The sequence below is a fragment of the Nyctibius grandis genome, chromosome 5, assembly GCF_013368605.1.
Source record: "Nyctibius grandis isolate bNycGra1 chromosome 5, bNycGra1.pri, whole genome shotgun sequence".
In the NCBI taxonomy this organism is placed as follows: Eukaryota; Metazoa; Chordata; class Aves; order Nyctibiiformes; family Nyctibiidae; genus Nyctibius; species Nyctibius grandis.
This window is the reverse complement of record NC_090662.1, coordinates 40,952,597-40,971,600: the sequence shown is the minus strand read 5'-3', so window position 1 is coordinate 40,971,600 and position 19,004 is coordinate 40,952,597. Positions and strand designations below refer to the sequence as shown.

Here is a 19,004-nt window from a genome sequence, read left to right as displayed (position 1 = left end):
CCTCTCTGATGCTTTTGGCATTTACTGTGTCCTACATTGAGTAGGCATATGTGATGGATGCAGCTGGGGAACACATACAACTTGAGGTTGTGAGATGTATATATATTAAGACTAATTAACATGCATAACTTCATTGATATCAAGACTAAGAAATGAGTAACAGGAAAAAACACAGTGAATCTGCATTTTCGTTCCTACACAAAACAACACTTTTCTTTTTAGCTTTTATTTTTGTTGGGATTTGACTTTTTTGAACGTTGTTTTAAAAGCCTCTAATGCATTTAGCATTAGGTAGAAAAGTACACTTTATGCGTACTTTCGGTGTACTTTTTCTGTATACTTTTTTGTGTACACTTTTCTATGTACACTCTATGTGTACTTTTCTGACTGACACACTGTCTTTCTGACTGATATGCTGTCTTTCAGACTCAGATACAGAGGATTTCCAAGGATTTGAGATTTTAACAGACCTTCCAAAGAGATTATAAGAAGATTTTGAAAGGGCTGTTCTACACTCACAGTATTTCTTCTCTCCAGAAATGATAAAAATAAAACATGTCCTGCTTCCAGAAAACTTTGATAGCTTTCATAATGTTTTCCTAAAAATATCTATTTCCTTTGTATTACTTAAGAGTGTAACTCCCCCATATGGCTGAGGCTACAGCTGCTACAAATAGCTTAAAAATGAGGAAATGGAGGAATTTCTATTTCTATTTGGACTCCTCATTTGCACATCTCAGTAAGAAAATTCCTACATCATGATTGTAAGATCTGGCTGTCCATTCTTTGGAGACAGAGCAGATTTCAAAGGAGCGCCTTGTTTTTGAGGTTTAGGCACATATTTATGTGAAGGTGCTAAACTTACCGATGTCACACAGTTAGGCTGTCTCTCTTTTCCTCACTTCCCCAAGAAAGTGTGAGAGTATGTGTCAGCCATCATCACAAAGATGTGTACAGACCACAGCAGTTAAAGGTTTGTATTAATGATACGGGTGTGTAGATTTCCAGCGGATTTTACTGTTGCATTTACTGTTGTCTGTGTGATGGTAAATCTCCAGAGCTATGAAGATGTTTGAAGATATTGCAGAAGTTTATACAGGCATCTGTACGGCCCTAAACTGGACAGCAGATAGCCATAAAGAGATTTAGAGCATGGTGAAGCCCTGCACGATGCTTAAAATCTGGGAAACGGTGATGGGAACAGAGCTGTTATTCATAAAATGAGAATTTAATCTGGTCTTGCTGTTTCTGTATTTTTAAAAATGACTCAAACCCAAGAGGCAGAGGTACTAGCAACAGTAACGAGTAACGGTGACGTAAACTAAGGCTCATAGAAATCTCTGAGAATACACCAAAATTCAAGGCGCGGCGCTCAGGGCTGAAACCTGACCAAGAGTTTCTGCCACTTTTACCAAGGCAGGCTGGGGTAACACGCTCACCACCACACAGCAGTTCTCAACTGTAACCTCTTACAGTCCCCACTGATGAAGAAAGGACACATTTCTAACTTAATCCAGACTGCCACATGGTAAAGCCATCTGGGAGGATATTTTGAAGGAAACAGATGGAAAAGGAAGAGATTCCTCTGAATGTAGTGTAAGATTTACATTATCCTCCATGAACTTCCATGTAGTCCCCATGTTTACATAATTTATCACTATTTCCTTAGACAGCTCAGATTAGGAAGCCTGCATGAGCTCATGTTCTTGTTGTTAATTCTGAGTCTGAACCTCCCTCTTTTAAAGGGAAATTCAGTAGCATAAAAAGAAAACTGAGAAAGGCAACCAGACTTAAGTGAAACCCAGCAGCATGAAGCTCCTTATCGTCCCAGGAATTACACAGTTTTACCACCTCCTCCTTTCAGCCTCAGGAAGACACTGTCACGAGCACTTGCTCACAGTGATAATTTTTGTTCTCTGCCATGCACTCACACCCAGCAAGACCACAATGTTGTGCTAGCATAAGCATGGGAGCAGGGTCTATTAAAACCAGGAAGGGTTAAAGACAAGTCAATGATTTCACTGAACATCCCTCAGGCCAAGGATTAGAAAAAAAGAAAAGTTCTGTGAGTGAAGACATGGCACACAAATAATTTAAAGAGTACAATTTCACTAGTTGTCTTGTGACGACTGGGGATTTCTAAAAAGCTGTCTCTCTCCTTTCATGCATTCTTCCATGCCTCCTCATTTTCTATACAAACATTTCCATTACTAACAGGAATGTCAAAGGGCTTCCTTTTCTCTCTGTCTGTCTCTGACCACAGCAATGCTGCCGAGGCACCATGCTGCAGAGGCTGCACCCAGCTGGCTGAAACACCCTATGGCACCCCCACCAGAGTCACTGCTTCGGGAAAGAGGGGACAGGGAGATCCATACAGGGAAAGCTGGTGCTTCAATTCAAACACCTACATCATTTTGCCATCAATTAAATCTGTCGTTACTTTGTTCTGCTACCAAAAGACGGAGACCCAGGTCCCCTCTTTGTCCTCCCACCCCCCAGCCCAGCCTCAGTCCCAGCCATTTCTTCCTCTCTTGTGCTAGGGCTCATACAAACAAAACACTTGCAGAAATAAGTGCCCGGGGAGATCAGAGAGCTAGTGGCAACACACGTGCCATCAGCAGAGATCAGAGAGCTAGTGGCACCACACGTACCATCAGCAGCAATGGCTTCTGCCAGGCGCAGTCACCAGCTCTAGACCCCTTTATCCCACTGACCCCAGTGGGGATGAGCTCTGCTATGTACCAGAGGAAACCACAACCTGAACAGCCTCCTGGAGCCTTTGCCTCCTGGATTTGGCCTCCTTTGCGTAGCAGGGTTTAAGCCTCCCTGTCTCTCAGGTGCCACGGAGGAGACGGCTGGCTTTGTGCCCACCAGCAGATTTACTACCATGTTGTAGTAGGAATAGCCTGATTGCGGCCATAGCAGTTGAAGGATGTAAGCGAGACCAGGGAGAGGAAATATCTTTTATTAGAACAACTTGGTGTGTTTTGAATTGTGTGGTGTAGTTAGAAGGTTATAGATGGTAAGTCCTTGGGGACCAATGTGGTGTTTGTTGCATAAGCTGGCCTAATAAAAGACATTACCTCTCCTTCCAAAACTTACCTCACTTGAAAATACTACTACATTCATCCTGTATGTTTTAGCTGCCATTTGGAGACATTAATATTACTGCCAGTGCCACGGATTCATCATTGCTGTGACTGTACTGATCTCTTTTGTAGAAACCCGATTCCTGCACATGCTTTTGAGAGTTACATCATTTCATTCCTTCAACTCACAGCTAGGATGTTTTCTGTTTCTTATGTAACAGCTCCTAATTCAGATTACAGTAGACATTACAATAATGTACACTGTACAATAACGTATTAAAACCATAAGGTGGAAAAACAAAAGTAGTATTCCCTTCTGAAAGCAGATCTCTTTCCAGAAAAGCAATGGACCCTTTATGCTCGACTCAGCAATCATTCATATTCACTGAGGTACGGCAGCACAGCCCATAGACTCTGCTGGGCAGGGATGGACCTGCTCCCACACCCACAGCCTTTTTCTCCGTTGGTGCATGTACAATGAAGTGGCAGGGTTAGGGTGTTTGTTTTTTTTTTAACACGGGGTGGGCTGGGTAAAGAACATGGCATCAATCACCCTAGCCTGCACTTTGTTCAAGGTATTAAAGAAGAACAATACCATCTAACAGAAGAACTGCAAATGTGTTAGTCTTTATGATGGATCCAGTCTGGTTACCAAGTTCAGCCTATTTTCTTTTCTGGATTTAGAGACTCCTTTAGACCAGTGGGGAGAAGTGTTTTATACCTGTGCTCCCTCCTTGCTGTAAGCAATCCTCAGTTACCCACATTCAGGACACACAGAGATATCTATCAATACTGGACTTGCACCAGATGTATGTGTGCATGTGCCTGCATTATCATCACAAGGTGGCTGCTGCAGAAAGAGGACATTTCTGAGCAAGCACCGTTCACTGCTTCCTCCTCTCATTCCCAAGGGCCACTGCGTGAATTGTTCTGGCAGCTGCGCCTAGCAAGCCAACAGCTGTCCCCCAGCTCATATGATTGATGTATTTCCCTTCGTTCTTTACAGTAAAGAAGACCAGTTTAAATACTGAAAACTTATTCATTTAAAGTGTTTTAAAGAATTTAAATTAGCTTTTCTTACCTGAGCAGGCTTCTTTTGAACCACTTGTTGAGGCTGAAAAGTAAAACAAAAGCACAGTGAGGAACAAAATTCACTGAGGTCACTTAACAGTGATTTCACAGATGCCAAGAAAATGTTTTCAGCACCAGAAATAAAACACAGGCAAGGCCACATTCAGAAATGGAGTGGTGAACGTACCCGGCTCTCATACCCAATCTCTCCTACACTTATCTATGTGACCTTGCTCTGAAGTAGTTCAGGTTGCTGTGGGTGCAGAAGAATACATGAAGTTTGTACAATTAAAACCAAGGTGAATTCTAATTTAGCATGTTACGTCTGGCCTAATTTTTTAACTAGATTTTGTTGTCTCCACTGATGCTGTACACTCTCTTTCCATACTCTTTCAGTCACGAGTGGAGCGTCCTGCTGTGGGGAAGCCCTCCCTCCTGGCCATGAGCAGGAGCACAGCTCAGGCAGAGAGGTGAGGGACACATAACCCCATTCCTGAGCCAGAGCTTCCCACTTGACCAAAGTCATCCCCACCAAAGCCAGGAGGCTGGGATGGGCAGCGGCTCCAGCCCTGGGAAGCTCTGGTTTGGGAGCTCTAGCTGAATGAATGCAATGCTGTGCTGACCCTCATGAGCCTGTTGACATGAATTCACGGATGCCCATCACCGGGCTGGCTGGGCTCATGGCAGGGAGAACTGGAGGCTCTGTCTGTCTGCCTACATGGGACCTGGTGGCACAGCCACGGGCTCCTCAGCAGGTCTCCCTTCTGACTGCTTCCACCCGGGAATGGGAAACACAGTCCCCACGCGAGCCAGGAAACCCACCAACGTGTCAGTGCCCTTCATCCTTGCCCCGGGGGAGGAGGAGGAGTACCAATTAAGGAACTAACAAACACAGGCGCACTTAAAACACACCACCACCGCCTAGGTGATGTGACGACCCTTGTGGGTGCTAGGAGCAGCACAGAACAATAAGACCACAGATAAAGAATGAAATCCTGACACTGAAAGCACAAAAGGGCTTTTCTTAGTTCAGTGGGGCAAAGCTGCTGCCTCCCCACCCCCCCCAGAACTTTCTGTTTTCAAAGTGTATGAATTGCACTCAGTGATTTTCTTCCTGCCCTTCCTTCCTGCCTGTTCCTAACCCCAGCAGTGATTTCAGTGCCTCGCTTGGGCAGAAGCCAACATGATGTCCCTCTGTATGGCCAAAACCCTAATTTTCATGACAGTGTAGTAGGAAATAACTGAAATATTTCTGAATAAACAGTTTAGTGTAACTGGCCTTTCAGAGCAATATTTCAGTGGGAAGGATCAATGAAAACATAAATTAAATGTAACTGATTCAATTCAGACTGCTCACCACAAGCGTCTCATTTTAACAAGAGACGCTTTGTTTATTTTCAGTCTTTTTCTAATTCAGCGGAATCCTATTGCTGTTATATTTTTGTATCTGTGCCTCAGGCTCCAAGTTCTGCTCTCGAATAAATATGAGAAAAATACTATGTGATGACTGGGTCCGTCTTTAAACATCGGGGTGGACCCTTTTCTTTTCCATTAAATTCCCTTGCAATGGAGAAGCTATTACCAAGGCACACATTTTACTGATGCCTTCTCCAGGTGGACTGCAAGCCCTGAACTCATTAATGGACTCATTTGCTGCCCTTGGACAAAGGAATGATTTGTTTCAAAGGAATCCCTCATAATTACAGAACTTAATGAGCTCTAGTGCTTTTCCGCTTTATTTTCCTCTCTTGCCTGCTGATTACACCTGTACATGTGTTTACTCCCAAACCACATGAAATCCACAGACATTCTTAGAAGCTGACTGTTTTCTCCTGCTCAGAAATCCCCATATATTTTTGGCCGCACACTCTGCATTCATGTGACTCACACACTGTAGCTCAATGAAATCTTCTGAAAGAGCTGCCAACTCACCAAATTTTCCATGAATTAGGTCCTGACACTTCAATGAGAGGAAAGACAATGTCTGAAACAAGGCCAGCTCTGGCTTTCTGCCTAGTATGTGTCACCGTAATTCTACCAGCTGCCCTTCTACACAGCACTTCATACTTTTCAGACCACCAAAAAGCCCCTTGAATACTTTCAGTGATAGCTGGGGCTCGAGCTGCCAGCGTGTTTTCCCAGCCTCTGGCACCCAGTGGCTCCGGACTGGACCTAGAAAGTTTTTTGTGTGCGTTTGGTTTGTTTTGTTGTTATTTTTATGAATGGCTTTCACAGGGGACTCTGACTCCAGCACAATCCTATCCAGCCATTCATAAAAAGCAGAGGGAAAATATTGTACTTTGCCCAGTTGGAAACTGTCTCTGATACTGACCAAGGCTTTCAAGAATCTTAGTCATTCAAGACCTCTGCTATCGTAGCGCTTCATGTCGAGAGCTCCTCGGCAGTGCTTGCTTACTGCTGGCTAGGTTTCCACTGGATTTGGGATCTGGAGTTCAGCATGTGTTATGCTTTATCCCTTAAATGGAAGAAGCACAGCTATGAAAGCTCAAAAGCAGGGCTCAGCCCCTCAGCCAGTATTAACGGCACACACCACCGACACATCGGGAGCCTGCCCACTCGTGTCACACTGAGGGCTCCAGCTTGTGGCAGCCAAATCACTGCAAGTGCTGGTTTTCAGGGGCATTGCTTTTCCTGCCTCAGCCTGGCTGCGTGGGAGAGCTATCTGGATGAATGCAGGCTGGATAAATCCAGCAAGCTCCAGTCCTGAGAGGAGCAGTGTCTGCTCACCTAGATCACCCCAGACCAGAAGAACTGAGGCGTACAGGAACAATGAGAAATGTCCCAAGCACCCCCTTTAATTTCTTTAACTGTTGTGGATGTGATGCCTTTGGAAACTTTTTGACACACTACAGATACAAACACTGTGACTTGCTAAGCTTTGTGTTCACTAAGTTAAGAGATCTTTTCAGGGCTTCAAAGGAGACACCTCTGATTCAAAAGAGTGTTGCAACTGCATGTTGAACTAGCTGGAAAGAAAGAGAATCTGAATTGGTTATGAAAAAGACTGGAACCATAAAAAAGCCAAGGACAAGAGACTTTAAAGAGGTGCTTTGGAGTAAAATAACGTTGCATGCAAGACACGAGAGCTCTGAACTATTATGTATCCCCCCAGAAGCCTGTAGAGTAAGATGGCAGACCACCTGCTCTGCCAGAGGCTCTCTCACTTATGACAGTGATCATACATGAGGGGAGCTTCATGCAACACACAACTTCCACGTTTTATTTTTATCCTAAGTTTAAAAAACAGCTATTGTACATGGAATGTGTATCAGCTGAAATTCTGCACACTTGAAAGCAAAATTCAGGTTTTTTTACATCATATGCAAGTACAAGTCAGCCTTAAGTAGCTTTCTTAAATCTGTATGAGACAGAACAAGTGACAGTGTTGGAAAAATCCTATGACCATGTTATTTAAATGTCTATCATACAAGAACAAATCAAAAATACAACAGAATTTCTTTTGCCATGTTTCAACTATTAAGTATGTGAGCTAAGATAATAATTTAAAACTTCAAGATCAGATTCCTACCTTTGAACAGAAAAAAAACACCTAAAAAGGAACGTACACAAAGCTTTTGGTGGTTTTATCTTTGCTCTAAGTTTTGGATGTTCAAAGCCCAATTGTTTATCTTCTACAAGACACTTCTTCCACTCCTCCTCTGTCACCACACCCCTCATTTTATTTTATTTTCAAATTCTGTTACTTTACTCTTTGTCAGTATCTTAGATGCATCCTTATAGCCTACACAGACCCTGGTCAAACAATTTCTTTGCCTCCTCTATGAGAACAAAAGAGCAGCCTCATGTGATGAGTCCATACTCATCTTGTACCAGAGGTCAAAAGATGTATCAAATTCAATTTGTCACCGTTCTCGTTCGCCAGAGTACTTCTTACTCTGTGATTTTTCATAGTGTTATAAAAATAAGGAAGGATAAGGGTAAGTCTAAGTCAACTAGTATGAACAATGCTGGAACACATTTTTAACAATCAGAGATAAAAGCACAGGTTTGAACACAAATCATCCCCTAACTGCTGTGTCTGAAGCTCCAAGGGCAAGCTGCACACTCACAGTGCTCCTACATTTTGCGTTCGTGTCTTCCTCTTCAAACTGAGCATTATGAAGATATTCCACTGATGCTTTGTGGCAACAGTGACTCTCTGTTCTATTCCCATAGCCTGACACAGACAAGACATTCACATGTAGGTGGCTCTGCTGGTGAGACTAAATGACCATGATGGAAACTAATACCCAGTTAGGATGACATTTATAGTGCTGACAGCTCAGTGTTGTGCAGAGATCATTAAAATAATTTCATAGGTCACCCAAACACTTGTAGTTCTAAATTAAAAGATGAGTAAAACCATATTTAGTCTTTTGGTCTACATATCCTCGAAAAATCAGGAAGTTCGTATTATACCAGTTGAAACTAATATAAACCAAAATAAATCAAGTCTTCCAAGCAGTTCCATATGACAGCAGAGTAACTACTGTTCTGCCCTACAGCTTTAATTGGTTCGAGTCCAGCCTTTCCCTCCCTCTTCAAGCACAGAATGATACAACGCTGGGACCGGGGGCCCAAGCAGCCTGCGAGAGCCCTCGCCTCTGGGCAAAAGCTACGTTCAGCTTCATGACAGTCAGCAGGAATCTACCCCAGACTACACGGGACAGTGTGCCTGCCATTCGCTCCTCTGGGACAGGTATGCTCATGGCTTGCTTTAGGAATTATCTTCCTTTCGAGGGGGTAGCAGAAGTGCTTTTTTACCCCATCAATAGCAAGGGGGGATGACCTCTCCACCCAAGCAGGACTGGCTTGTGTTTTGGAAGCACAGGTCATGAATTCTCCTGCCTCCATCGCATGTTTGCAGTCAACCGGCAACCGTGGTGTCTGTGTATGCACACTGCTGTGGGTCATTAGGATCTAACAGCAAAACCATCTGGCCCTTAGAGTTCAAAGGAGATTTCACAGTCCTCTGTGCAGTCTCATAAACGAGGCTAATAGTAATCTGTGGAGAATTCTGGCAAAATCTGTGGAACTTTTATTCTTTATTTTCTATCCTACTTGGCACTCCTCTGAGTTTTTAATACCAAATACAAAGTCAGGTCATTCAAAAAATATTTATTAGCTTATTAAACTGACCTCCCCTGACTGCTGCTGGAAAACCCTGCAACATCTCAGGAGCTGCACCAATAACTTTAGCTGATGACAAAGTAAATACTACTTCTATTCTACTTGTGGAGGAGAGCAGACAGCATCAGAGTTTTCCAAGTACACAAAGTGACTTTTAATAGTTATTTGACTGGCTACACCATTTTATATTCTAATTGGCAAATTCAAAACACACTGCTTCAAATGACTCTTCTGGTAGCCTGAAAATTCAGGCACTGGCACATATATCCAGTCGGGTATGTATATAGCCAACGGAAGTCAAACAACTGATTTCAGCAGGGTCAGGATTTCATACATTTTGTTTACAGAAAGCTACCTTCACTACCTTTGCAATGGTTTTATTTTCTGAGAAGATAAAAACCGTGAAAGAAATGTATTAAAAATCAAATTCTATTTTTGTTTACGCTCATATAACCCATTATTTTTCAGTTGCTTTGACCCAACCTTCCTCACAGAGGTAGATTTCCCATCATTACAGATCTTGGTAAGTACAAATTTAATGGTTAGAACAGGAAGGGAAAAACCATAATATTTCTTCATCTGCTACCTGAACTGTTAGTTCAAGCACAACAATACCCCACTGAGTTTATCAAGGATATAATCAAAATTCAAAGCACAGCAGCTGTTAGTTCAGTGCTCTTGATAGATGATATTAATTTTTATAATGTTTCAGCCAGTATTGGTTATGTTTCCATAAAATATTTAGGGTAGTGCCGCTTATGAAATACCCATTTAATGGGCCGTGTATCTGTGGTTAAATACTACAAGCAAAGTTTGAATTGGCATACTTAGCTAAAATCAACACATTTGGCAGCAGGAGGATCTGCTGTTGCTGGCTGCTCCTCTTCAGAGTCACCACTGCTCTGTTGCGTTCCTCTGTTACTTCATTATCATCCATCATGTATTTGATAAACTTCCCTGATGCATTTTGCTCAGGTTTAGTTCAGCACCCCGTGCGTTCTTCTGCTAAAATATTAAGAAGCAACTTCTGCCTTTCAGAATAATTCCAGTACACAGCTCAGCACTGAGGTTTTCTTGGTGTGCACCTAAGGAAACATGAGCTGGCTCTTTTGTCTGGCAAACGTCATAGGTATCTGTCTATTTATAACTCCACACACAGACTACTGAGAAAGCCAGATCGGTGGTTACAGTTATTCTTAGTTATAGCGTAAGGAAAAAACCTACATTTTAGTAGACAGAAATAAATGATAAGTTATTTGCAAAGAAACCAAGCCCTCATGATTCAAGGATATAAACCGATCAGAAACTACTTAGCTTTACATCTTGCAGACTTCTCCAGACAAATAACTGTTGTGCAATTGTTTATCTCCAGACTATAATCTCATCTGTTTGGATACGGCAACCCCTGTGTTCACCATGCACCTCTCTTGGCCCATGTGGAAATTATTTTGGTCACTACTAAACAGGCTAGTTTTGAATTGATGACCTAGAGGTGAAAAGCACTGTATCACATTACCATCCGGTTCTAACTTTTGTTTTAGAGTCTTTCCTTTCTTCTTGCTCAGGCATCTCCCACCATACGGACAAAAAAACAGGGGCAGTTCCTTCTTCAGAGGCCATTCCTGGTGGTACCACTGATGGTGGCTGCATGGAGCTGATCAGAGCTGCAGGACTATCACCAGTGGACTCATCTCTGGACCTCAGTGACAGGAGCTCCCAAATTCCTCCGACTGTTGCACCGGCCTCCAGTGAAATGACAGAGTAAATAGTGCCGTACAGTCCCAAAACAGACAACCTGCTGCAAAATCTGCTACTGTTTGGAAAGCGAAGTCGCAACTTCAGTGTTTTTGCTCAAAATGTAACTATTGTCAGGTAACATTTCTCCTTGTGGCCTCCTACACTCATTCTCCTCCTCATTTTAAGGTCACAAAGTCCTTAACTCATTCAGTAACAGTGTCCTTGTGTCATATAGAGACTGAAAAACATGCAGAGCCCATTTTCCACAATGTAGGCTTAGATACAAACAATCAAATCCATTTCCAGGCCTATGAAAGCTTCTGCCAACAACAGGCCCAAGCCTAGAGGCAGGAATGGAAAACAAGGGGTAAAGTGCTCTGCTGGGCAGCCCTGGAACTACAGCAGTGTCACAGCAGTGTCCCAGCAGTGACAGGTGGCAACCCTGCCCCACGGCTCCACCAGAGTGCTGCTGCAATGGCCACGCCACAGCCCAGAGCTATGCTTCTTCACAAGGGCCCCTGAAGGAGGATACTGGTGAAAACACAATATGCACTTCCGTCAGCCCTTGGGCACTTTCACTACCCTGGAAATGTATCCATTCAAGCTACCTTGAAGGCAGCAATTCAAGCCAAGGAGTCTCAGCGTCCTCCCTTGGGTAGTTCCCAGTGGCAGCCTGTGGCATATTTCTTCAGTTTAGCTGTACACTAAAAGTGCTGCTGCCTCCAGAGATTTGCGCTTCATGTTTTAGCAAGGTGCATCTCAACCAGAGGAGGAGAGCATCAGAGCAGGCACTACATAAATGCAGCTGCAGGAGAACATGATCTGCCTAGAAAACCTGCAGACTTCACCTACAGAAGAAAACAATCCAGTCCAGGTCCACAGCCTGGCTTGCATCCACACCACCTTTCCTCCTCCCGTACAGGGCCGTCTCTTCCACACTGCCTAGAGGGAAGAGCCCGTGGGCTGTGCTATTTCCTTAACCATACCTGGGCACCATGTTAGGTGGTAGAGGACAAGACGGTGAAGGAGAGAAGGCTCCCAACTGCACAGCACAGATGACTGCAGGGCAGCACTTGAGGCTGTGCCCAGGCACTGTTCAGATCACTGAGCACAGACACAACTCTAGATCCTGTTAGGAAGAGCTATCTGTCCCCTCATCTGCACAAACAGGGGTAATGATACAAGGGATCTAGGCAGCCTCTTTTGCACAGCCATTTCTGCCCCTTCAGAGATGTAAAGCATCTTATACAGAGTTTATGTGGTCATCCCCAGGCCCGGTCATAAACTCCTGCAGGAGCTTCCCCTTCCCATCCAGCCCATTGCCTCCATGACCTTCCATTGCCCTGTGATGGCTGGGCTGGGTTTTCCTCCAAAGAAAAGGCACACAGCACAAGGAAGGCCTGGATGATTTTATGCAGCTGAGGATCTGGCCTTAGGCATTCCTCTTGAACTTCTTTGTCTGAGCAGATCCATTGGTAGCCACATGGTTGGCTGGGGATGTTTTTGTATGTCTGGGATATACAGATGTCTGATAGCTGTCTGTCTAACAAATAGATTTGATAATTATTACTGCCTCCAGGAAACTGATGCTGCTAAGAGTGTCTGTCAGAGTCCGACCAGAGCCTGACAACCTGGCACAGTTTCATAAAGTTGTTGGTATGCGAAACAGAAATACATTGCCACGCACTCGAAATATACTGGGGGTTTGGTGGCAAGTTGTAATTAATCCGCTTCCTGGCTTGATGTATTTTGGGATCATTCTGGTGTGTGGTATGTTAGATACTGAACTTAGTTCATACTGTTATTTTTAAAATGGAAATTACGTTCATTATGCCGAAAGGCACCTCTTGCAAAGCAGAAAAAAGCTGTTGCATTGCATTTCTGGTGTGCTTTTACCATTCACTCATTAATAGCAATTTCAGCGTATGCACCATTGTGAAATCCACATGACACAGTGATGTATTTTAAAAGATAGTAGCAAAATGATTTTTCTCTTTTAACCAGCTAGAACACATTCACTAAAAGATTGCAAAGTTGAAGACTACGATATCCTATCATCAGCCCCTCGACAGCAGCAGAAATATAATGTCTGCGTACACATGTTTCCCTTGGTCGGAAAGAGAGAGAAAGAAGGGGGAAGAGAGGGAGGGAGAAAGAGATTTTCCTCTTGATAATCCTGGTGTAATTTTGGAGTTGTTCTATTCATGTCCCCGGACAGACTCCGAATTTAGCCCAGTCTAGGAAAGAAGAATATGACTGTAATTTTTATAGGACAATTACCTGACTGTCTAGCTACAGTTATTTAATAGCCTTTTGGAAGTTTTACATCTGACCTGAAGATCTTATTTGTTGCTTGGATCTAACAACGTGAACATCAAAGGTATGTGTGTTAGGTATGCATGCAAATCCCCTGCAGCTTTTCTCATAATGGTACTGAAACCGGATACCAGACCAAGAATGCAGCGCCTGGAGCACCCTGCTACCGCCCCGCTCCCCGGTACAGCTTAAAGTGGTTTCCTCGCTCACAGAGCTCCATCAACCACTTGGAAAGCAGCCTGCTTTTAAATGTTACGGTTGCTAGGGAGGGCTTGTGAACGTTTTGCCAAACGCAGGTCATTTCAGAGAATAGGACTGCTCAGTATTTACTCTCAGTTCCTGATAATCCTTCCATATTCTGTTGTTTCTGTTGCTTAAGTGACAAAACCTCATTTTTCATGCTGCAAAAACCAAAGCTAAATCCTGTCCTTGGCTAAATTCTGCCCTTGGTTCAAACCAGTTGCAGAGTCTACCCAAAGAAGTAAATGCTTCCATCTCCCAACTAGTCACATTTTATTGTGCTTGGAACCTATGTGGTTTGGGACGTGCCAAAAATATACCAGTTGGTTGTATCTGTGGCTAGGTGGTCCTGGCAGCAGAGGTGAAAGCTCCTTGATGGATAAAGGAGCAGGATAGCTGGCCTCCAAGTGCTGCTGTAGTTGGCACAGAGAGACGTAACCTTTCTGGGAATTAGGTATACTGGGTAGACAGAAGCTTGATTTGCAGCTGAACATAATCCGCCTCTGTGAGATCAGGTATTATATCAGCACCAGATCATTCAACGGCAGCTGCAAGATCATTTTAGCATTGGCAGCAATGTGGCCAAGGATATCCTCATACTCTAGATATTAACAGGTACGGGAGCTACTGATGGTGTGGAGCAACGTCCTTCTGCTGGTGGTCAGCAGGCTGCTCCCAGGCACCTAAATGTCCCCACATTCCATGCTTGTGACTCCCCAGCCCAGCCTCAAGCAAGACCTTATCTTGAGAAGGGAGCCATGGAGTGCAATGGTGCACCTTGAGGCAAGCCCCATGGACACCAGAGGTTGCTGCGAGCCCATTGCTCTCCCAGGCAAATCCCATGAACCTCAAGGAGGCCACCAGTGAAGGAAGGACAGCATTTGGAGGAGGGGTGAGGAAACAACAGTATAGCTTGGGACAGCACGTGTACACCTAGGAGCTTCTGGAAATCTTTAGCTTGTGAGGAACAGTGGTGGGCAGTTTTGGATGGGTTGCACAGCAGGAAAGATCCAAAGGGATGGGATGGAGGAATGAAAGTGGCAAGGAGACATGGTGGGGAAGAGGGGGAACCAAATGCACACCACCTTCCCCACTTGCACACAAATGGGAACTGCACTGCCCATTATGTGCAAGGAACTGAGAGGAAACACATAGAAATACCTTATTCATATTTCTTTTTGTGCACCAATGCACAGAAGGTGGCTGTATTGTTGTCATATTTTTGGCTTCTTTTATGCTCTTAAAAGTGTGTGCGTTACTGACACATTTTGGGGGGATTGTGTTTTTAAAGAGAGGAAATGGGAAGTTTGGTTAGAAAGACTGTTTTTAGGCACCAGTGGGTTTTTTAGATTTTAGGATCAGATGCATTTTGTAGGCATTATGGGAGCGTTTCATCTTCTCAGATCATAAAAAGGAAGAGAGAAATAGGAAGGAAGGCCCTGGGACTGTACTGCCTTGGGGACTGGCGGATTACACCCCTACCTACAAGCAGAGGAACAACCTGCCATTCAAAGCTGATGACAGCAGGATCTGCAGGAGCTCGTGTTCTTCCTGAAGAAGAACTCAAGCCATCTCTCAGCATGGCAATCTGTGCAGAAGCAGGTCTGCTTCAGCTTTGTGGTTAGACAGCACTGGCAGTTAGGACATTCACTGTTCGTTATACAAGCACTTCAAACGGGGGCGGCGGGGGGGACAGTGATGGGATAAGGAGTTGCCCATGCCTCTTCGCCTTTCATCACCTCCCAGGAATGTCTGCCTTCAGGGCTAATTTACATGCATTTACGTTAATAAATGTGTGGCCTTTTCAGCCACGTTTTTTCACTTTAATTCCTGTCTGCCCTTGCTGGCACATGCCCTTGGCAATTTGTGGCTATTTTGTTCATTCGGCATTGTATAATTGTTCTTTATTACTGAATATAGATTTTTTTTTAATAGTTAAGCAAATGCAGAGCTCATGACAATGATACAGTCTAGTTCCATTTTACTTAGCAAATACTGGGCTTTATTCTTTTTCTGTCTTTTCTTCTTTTTCTCAGTCAAAAAGACAATGTTTTGCTAGCTCTAAACTCATTTGCAAGCCCAAAACTGTTGATTTCCTGAGTCTTCCAGATGCATCATCACAGTTCCAGAAAGCTTCCTGACTGACAAGAAAGCCAGGACTTCTGTGCGATCTCCAGATCAGGATATTATTAATAAACGTTCTGTACCTCAGAGGGAACCCCCTCAATTATCACGTAAGCTCCATATGGTTCTCTGCTCAGCACTATGGGTGTCTCCTCCATCTCCTTAATCCTAAGTGTGATGAGGCACAACCTTTTGGGCTGGGGTTGGTTGAACAGTCCCTTATGGAGGTACTCAAGGTGTCTACGCTCAGCTCCAACTATGACCTAATACATGAAGACACTTCTTTCACATCCATGCTCATCCCGACAAAGCGATGTCGGTGCTTAGACCAACCCATAGACATGAGATCAGATGGGTGAAGAGCAGGTTCCACACATCCTTCAAGAGAGCGCACAGTGGAAAGAAGGCTATTGCCCTCTGTCCAGGATAAGGGCCTTCAGAAAAGAGAATGTAGGGTAATTTTGCACTGCTGATAATTTTGGCAGGGAGGATCCAGCCCACGAGGTTTCGTTTAACCATCCCTGTCCTAGAAAACAGTTAGTAGGTCCATTTAAAATTTTGAAGCTTCACTTATAGGACTGGTCAGTAACACCTGGGAGTGCACTTTCGCCCAGCTGTCTCAGCCATACTACACTCCAACTACAGGGCTGCTAACATCCTGGGGTGTCTTTAGCGTGCAGGAGTTACGTTCCTGGAAGAGCTTGGGATGCCAATGAACCACCGCAACTTTAGGAGCAAAATGCATAATACATTCAACTGATTAGCATCCTGTAGTAACACAAATACAGACAAGGACATCTAGCTCCTGAAGACTACAGAACTAATCCCAATCTGAACCTGACCTATTGGTACATCGCAGACAAGGGCAAACTCCAAGCAAAAAAACTTGGAAGTGCCCGGACATCACCATGACGAACATGTTTGTCTGTCTCCTCATCAGTATCACTTGTGGTGGATTTCTCTTTTTTCTTTTTCCCCCAAGTACATTTTTCTTACCCCTCAGTGTTCCTTCAGAAATGGAAATCTAACTCATTACCAGATGTCCTGTGGGAGACCTGTGATGCTGTGTGATGGGTCATAACGGTACTACTCCTCAGTTCAACATGGACTTCCTTACGAAAAGCTTAAGAATATATATCAGATAACTGAAAACAATCACAATATTCAAATACATAATCTCATCTCTGAATATCCTTTTCATCTCTGCAGATCCCAAAGTGACATATACACTGGAAGTGACATGGGAACCTTGTAAAGGGATCTGTTTCACTCTGCACCAAAATGCAGCCGTTTCTGGGATGAGGTCTGGCAGCTCTATTAACAGCACAAGGCAATGTTACATACAGTTGGGGCATGAGGTGAAGAATAGCATAGCATATCCAGTGTACGTGGCAGGGAAGGAAGGATGTAATTATCCAAATTGGAATTTGGCCAGGACACTGGGGTCAAAACCCCGACTCTTGAAAAGTGCCATGGGAACGCTAATGACCACAAGTGGTCAGGGCCTTGATTTACATCTCATCTGAAAAACAACACCTCCAACCACAGTTTTCATGAGTACCATGCAGAGGCATTCATCCTAAGTGAATCAGAAAGAAAAGTGCATCCCAGCACAGCAGCTAGGTGTCCTTGGAGGTATTCATTTTTTTTCCCAGTTAGCCTATATAATCTGAGAGCCCAGGAGCCATATACACACCCCTTTCACAGCACTGGTCTACAAAGAGAACAGGACACTGCTTGTGTTGGATATATTTATCAGAAACTCAGATCACAACCCCACTATTTTCAAAACAGCAATACTCCTCTCACGATCACCCTGTGACTTGACTTCTGTTGTCTAAAATGTGAATCACATTGATTATTTAATCTATGAATGGCTACTAACCAACCAACCAGCCTTCCATTGTGGTATTAGTGAGCTACTGCATTCTGCATAATTTAAGTACACAAACACATCACTGACTTAAAAGGCATTTTTAAAGTCACCACCAGGTAAGCAGCAATAACAGAATACACATGGGTTTTAGCCTACTTCAGATGTGAGGATGCACAGTATCACTTTACATGTATTTTACTAAGGTGAAGGAATAATACTGAGCAATGAGGACAGGCTAGCAGCCTGTGCATGGGTAGTCACTAATATTCATCAAAGCTCAGCCAGAACACTGTAACTGTCGTTCATTAAATATCTCAGACTAGAAATTATGTGCATATCTGGTTTCGTACATTGGAGAGAGGAACTTAGTGCTAAAGCACTGAAGTGGTTTACACCTTAAGACTGTTAATTTTTGATCGGTCTTAATTCTTAAAATCAAGTTCAGCAACCTACCCACCCTGAACACATTCTGCCTGGCACAAAACATGACACAATTCTCAACAAGCCCCTGCTGCTCTACGGTAATTCTTAGACTCTGTCAACTGAGAGCTAGACCTAATGGCAAGTGCCTCCAGGCACTCAAATGACTGTAGCCCTCCAACAGCTCATGAACTGTATCGTGCTGGACTATGTACCACAGCCAGCATGTGGGACCAGGAGGAATGAAATCCTGTGCTACTAGAGACAGGAAAAACCACCAAAGCTGACATTTCCAGGCTGCCCAGCAAATATTCACCCAGCTACTCGCTCCATTCCCGTCTTCCCATGGCACTGCACAACTCCGGGGAAACAAGCAATGAACCTAGCAAGTGAAGCAGAAAGACTCTGAGCAACAAGATTTTCATATAACATTGGGAGAATCAGGGAAATTTACTTTCCCTGCATTAGATGGTGCAAAGCTGATCCTCTCACGTGAAGAATGGGTGCTCCAAACACGGAAGACTGACAAAAGGTGGGCTGTGGAAAAGAGGCCCAGAGAGACAAAATGCTTCCTCGCAGAACATGTTGGTGTCAAAACTATTACTGAATGCAGGTTTATTGGAACTGGTCTAGACCTCTATCACAATCCGCATTTTTAAAATATGACTCAAAAGATTATGAGACTTTGTCACCTGCATTCAAATGCTATCCACAGGAAGGAATTCCCCTCTGGCCATAATCCTAGGCAATCTGTAGCAGATCTTTGCTTGTGATGACTCTGACGGCCCATCCTGCACAGGAGGTCACATCAGATTATCACATGGTCCGCTCTGGCTTTAGCATCTGTGAATCAAGGGTCAGATAACGATGTCACCAGTCTAACAAGGGAAAGCTAGTCTATCACGTAGAAACACTGCCAAGATCGTTTCTTTTACACAAGCATTTCCTTACATAGCAGGAATATGCGCACATATCACAGA

The 19,004-nt window shown here is 43.8% G+C and overlaps 1 protein-coding gene and 1 long non-coding RNA gene across 2 annotated transcripts in view; one reads left to right on the top strand and one right to left on the bottom strand.

Annotated features, from left to right (window-relative positions):
* HMGA2 (high mobility group AT-hook 2) overlaps positions 1 to 19,004 on the bottom strand; it is a 126,531-nt gene that overhangs the window by 19,009 nt on the left and 88,518 nt on the right. The window contains exon 4 of the mRNA XM_068401068.1: positions 4,171 to 4,203. Coding sequence (XP_068257169.1) covers positions 4,171 to 4,203 — 33 coding nt within the window. The remainder of the gene's footprint in view (positions 1 to 4,170; positions 4,204 to 19,004) is intronic.
* Positions 8,776 to 12,960, top strand: LOC137663634 (uncharacterized). Its single transcript, XR_011048208.1, has 3 exons — positions 8,776 to 8,880; positions 9,780 to 9,834; positions 10,877 to 12,960. It is a non-coding gene; the product is annotated as an uncharacterized lncRNA (long non-coding RNA).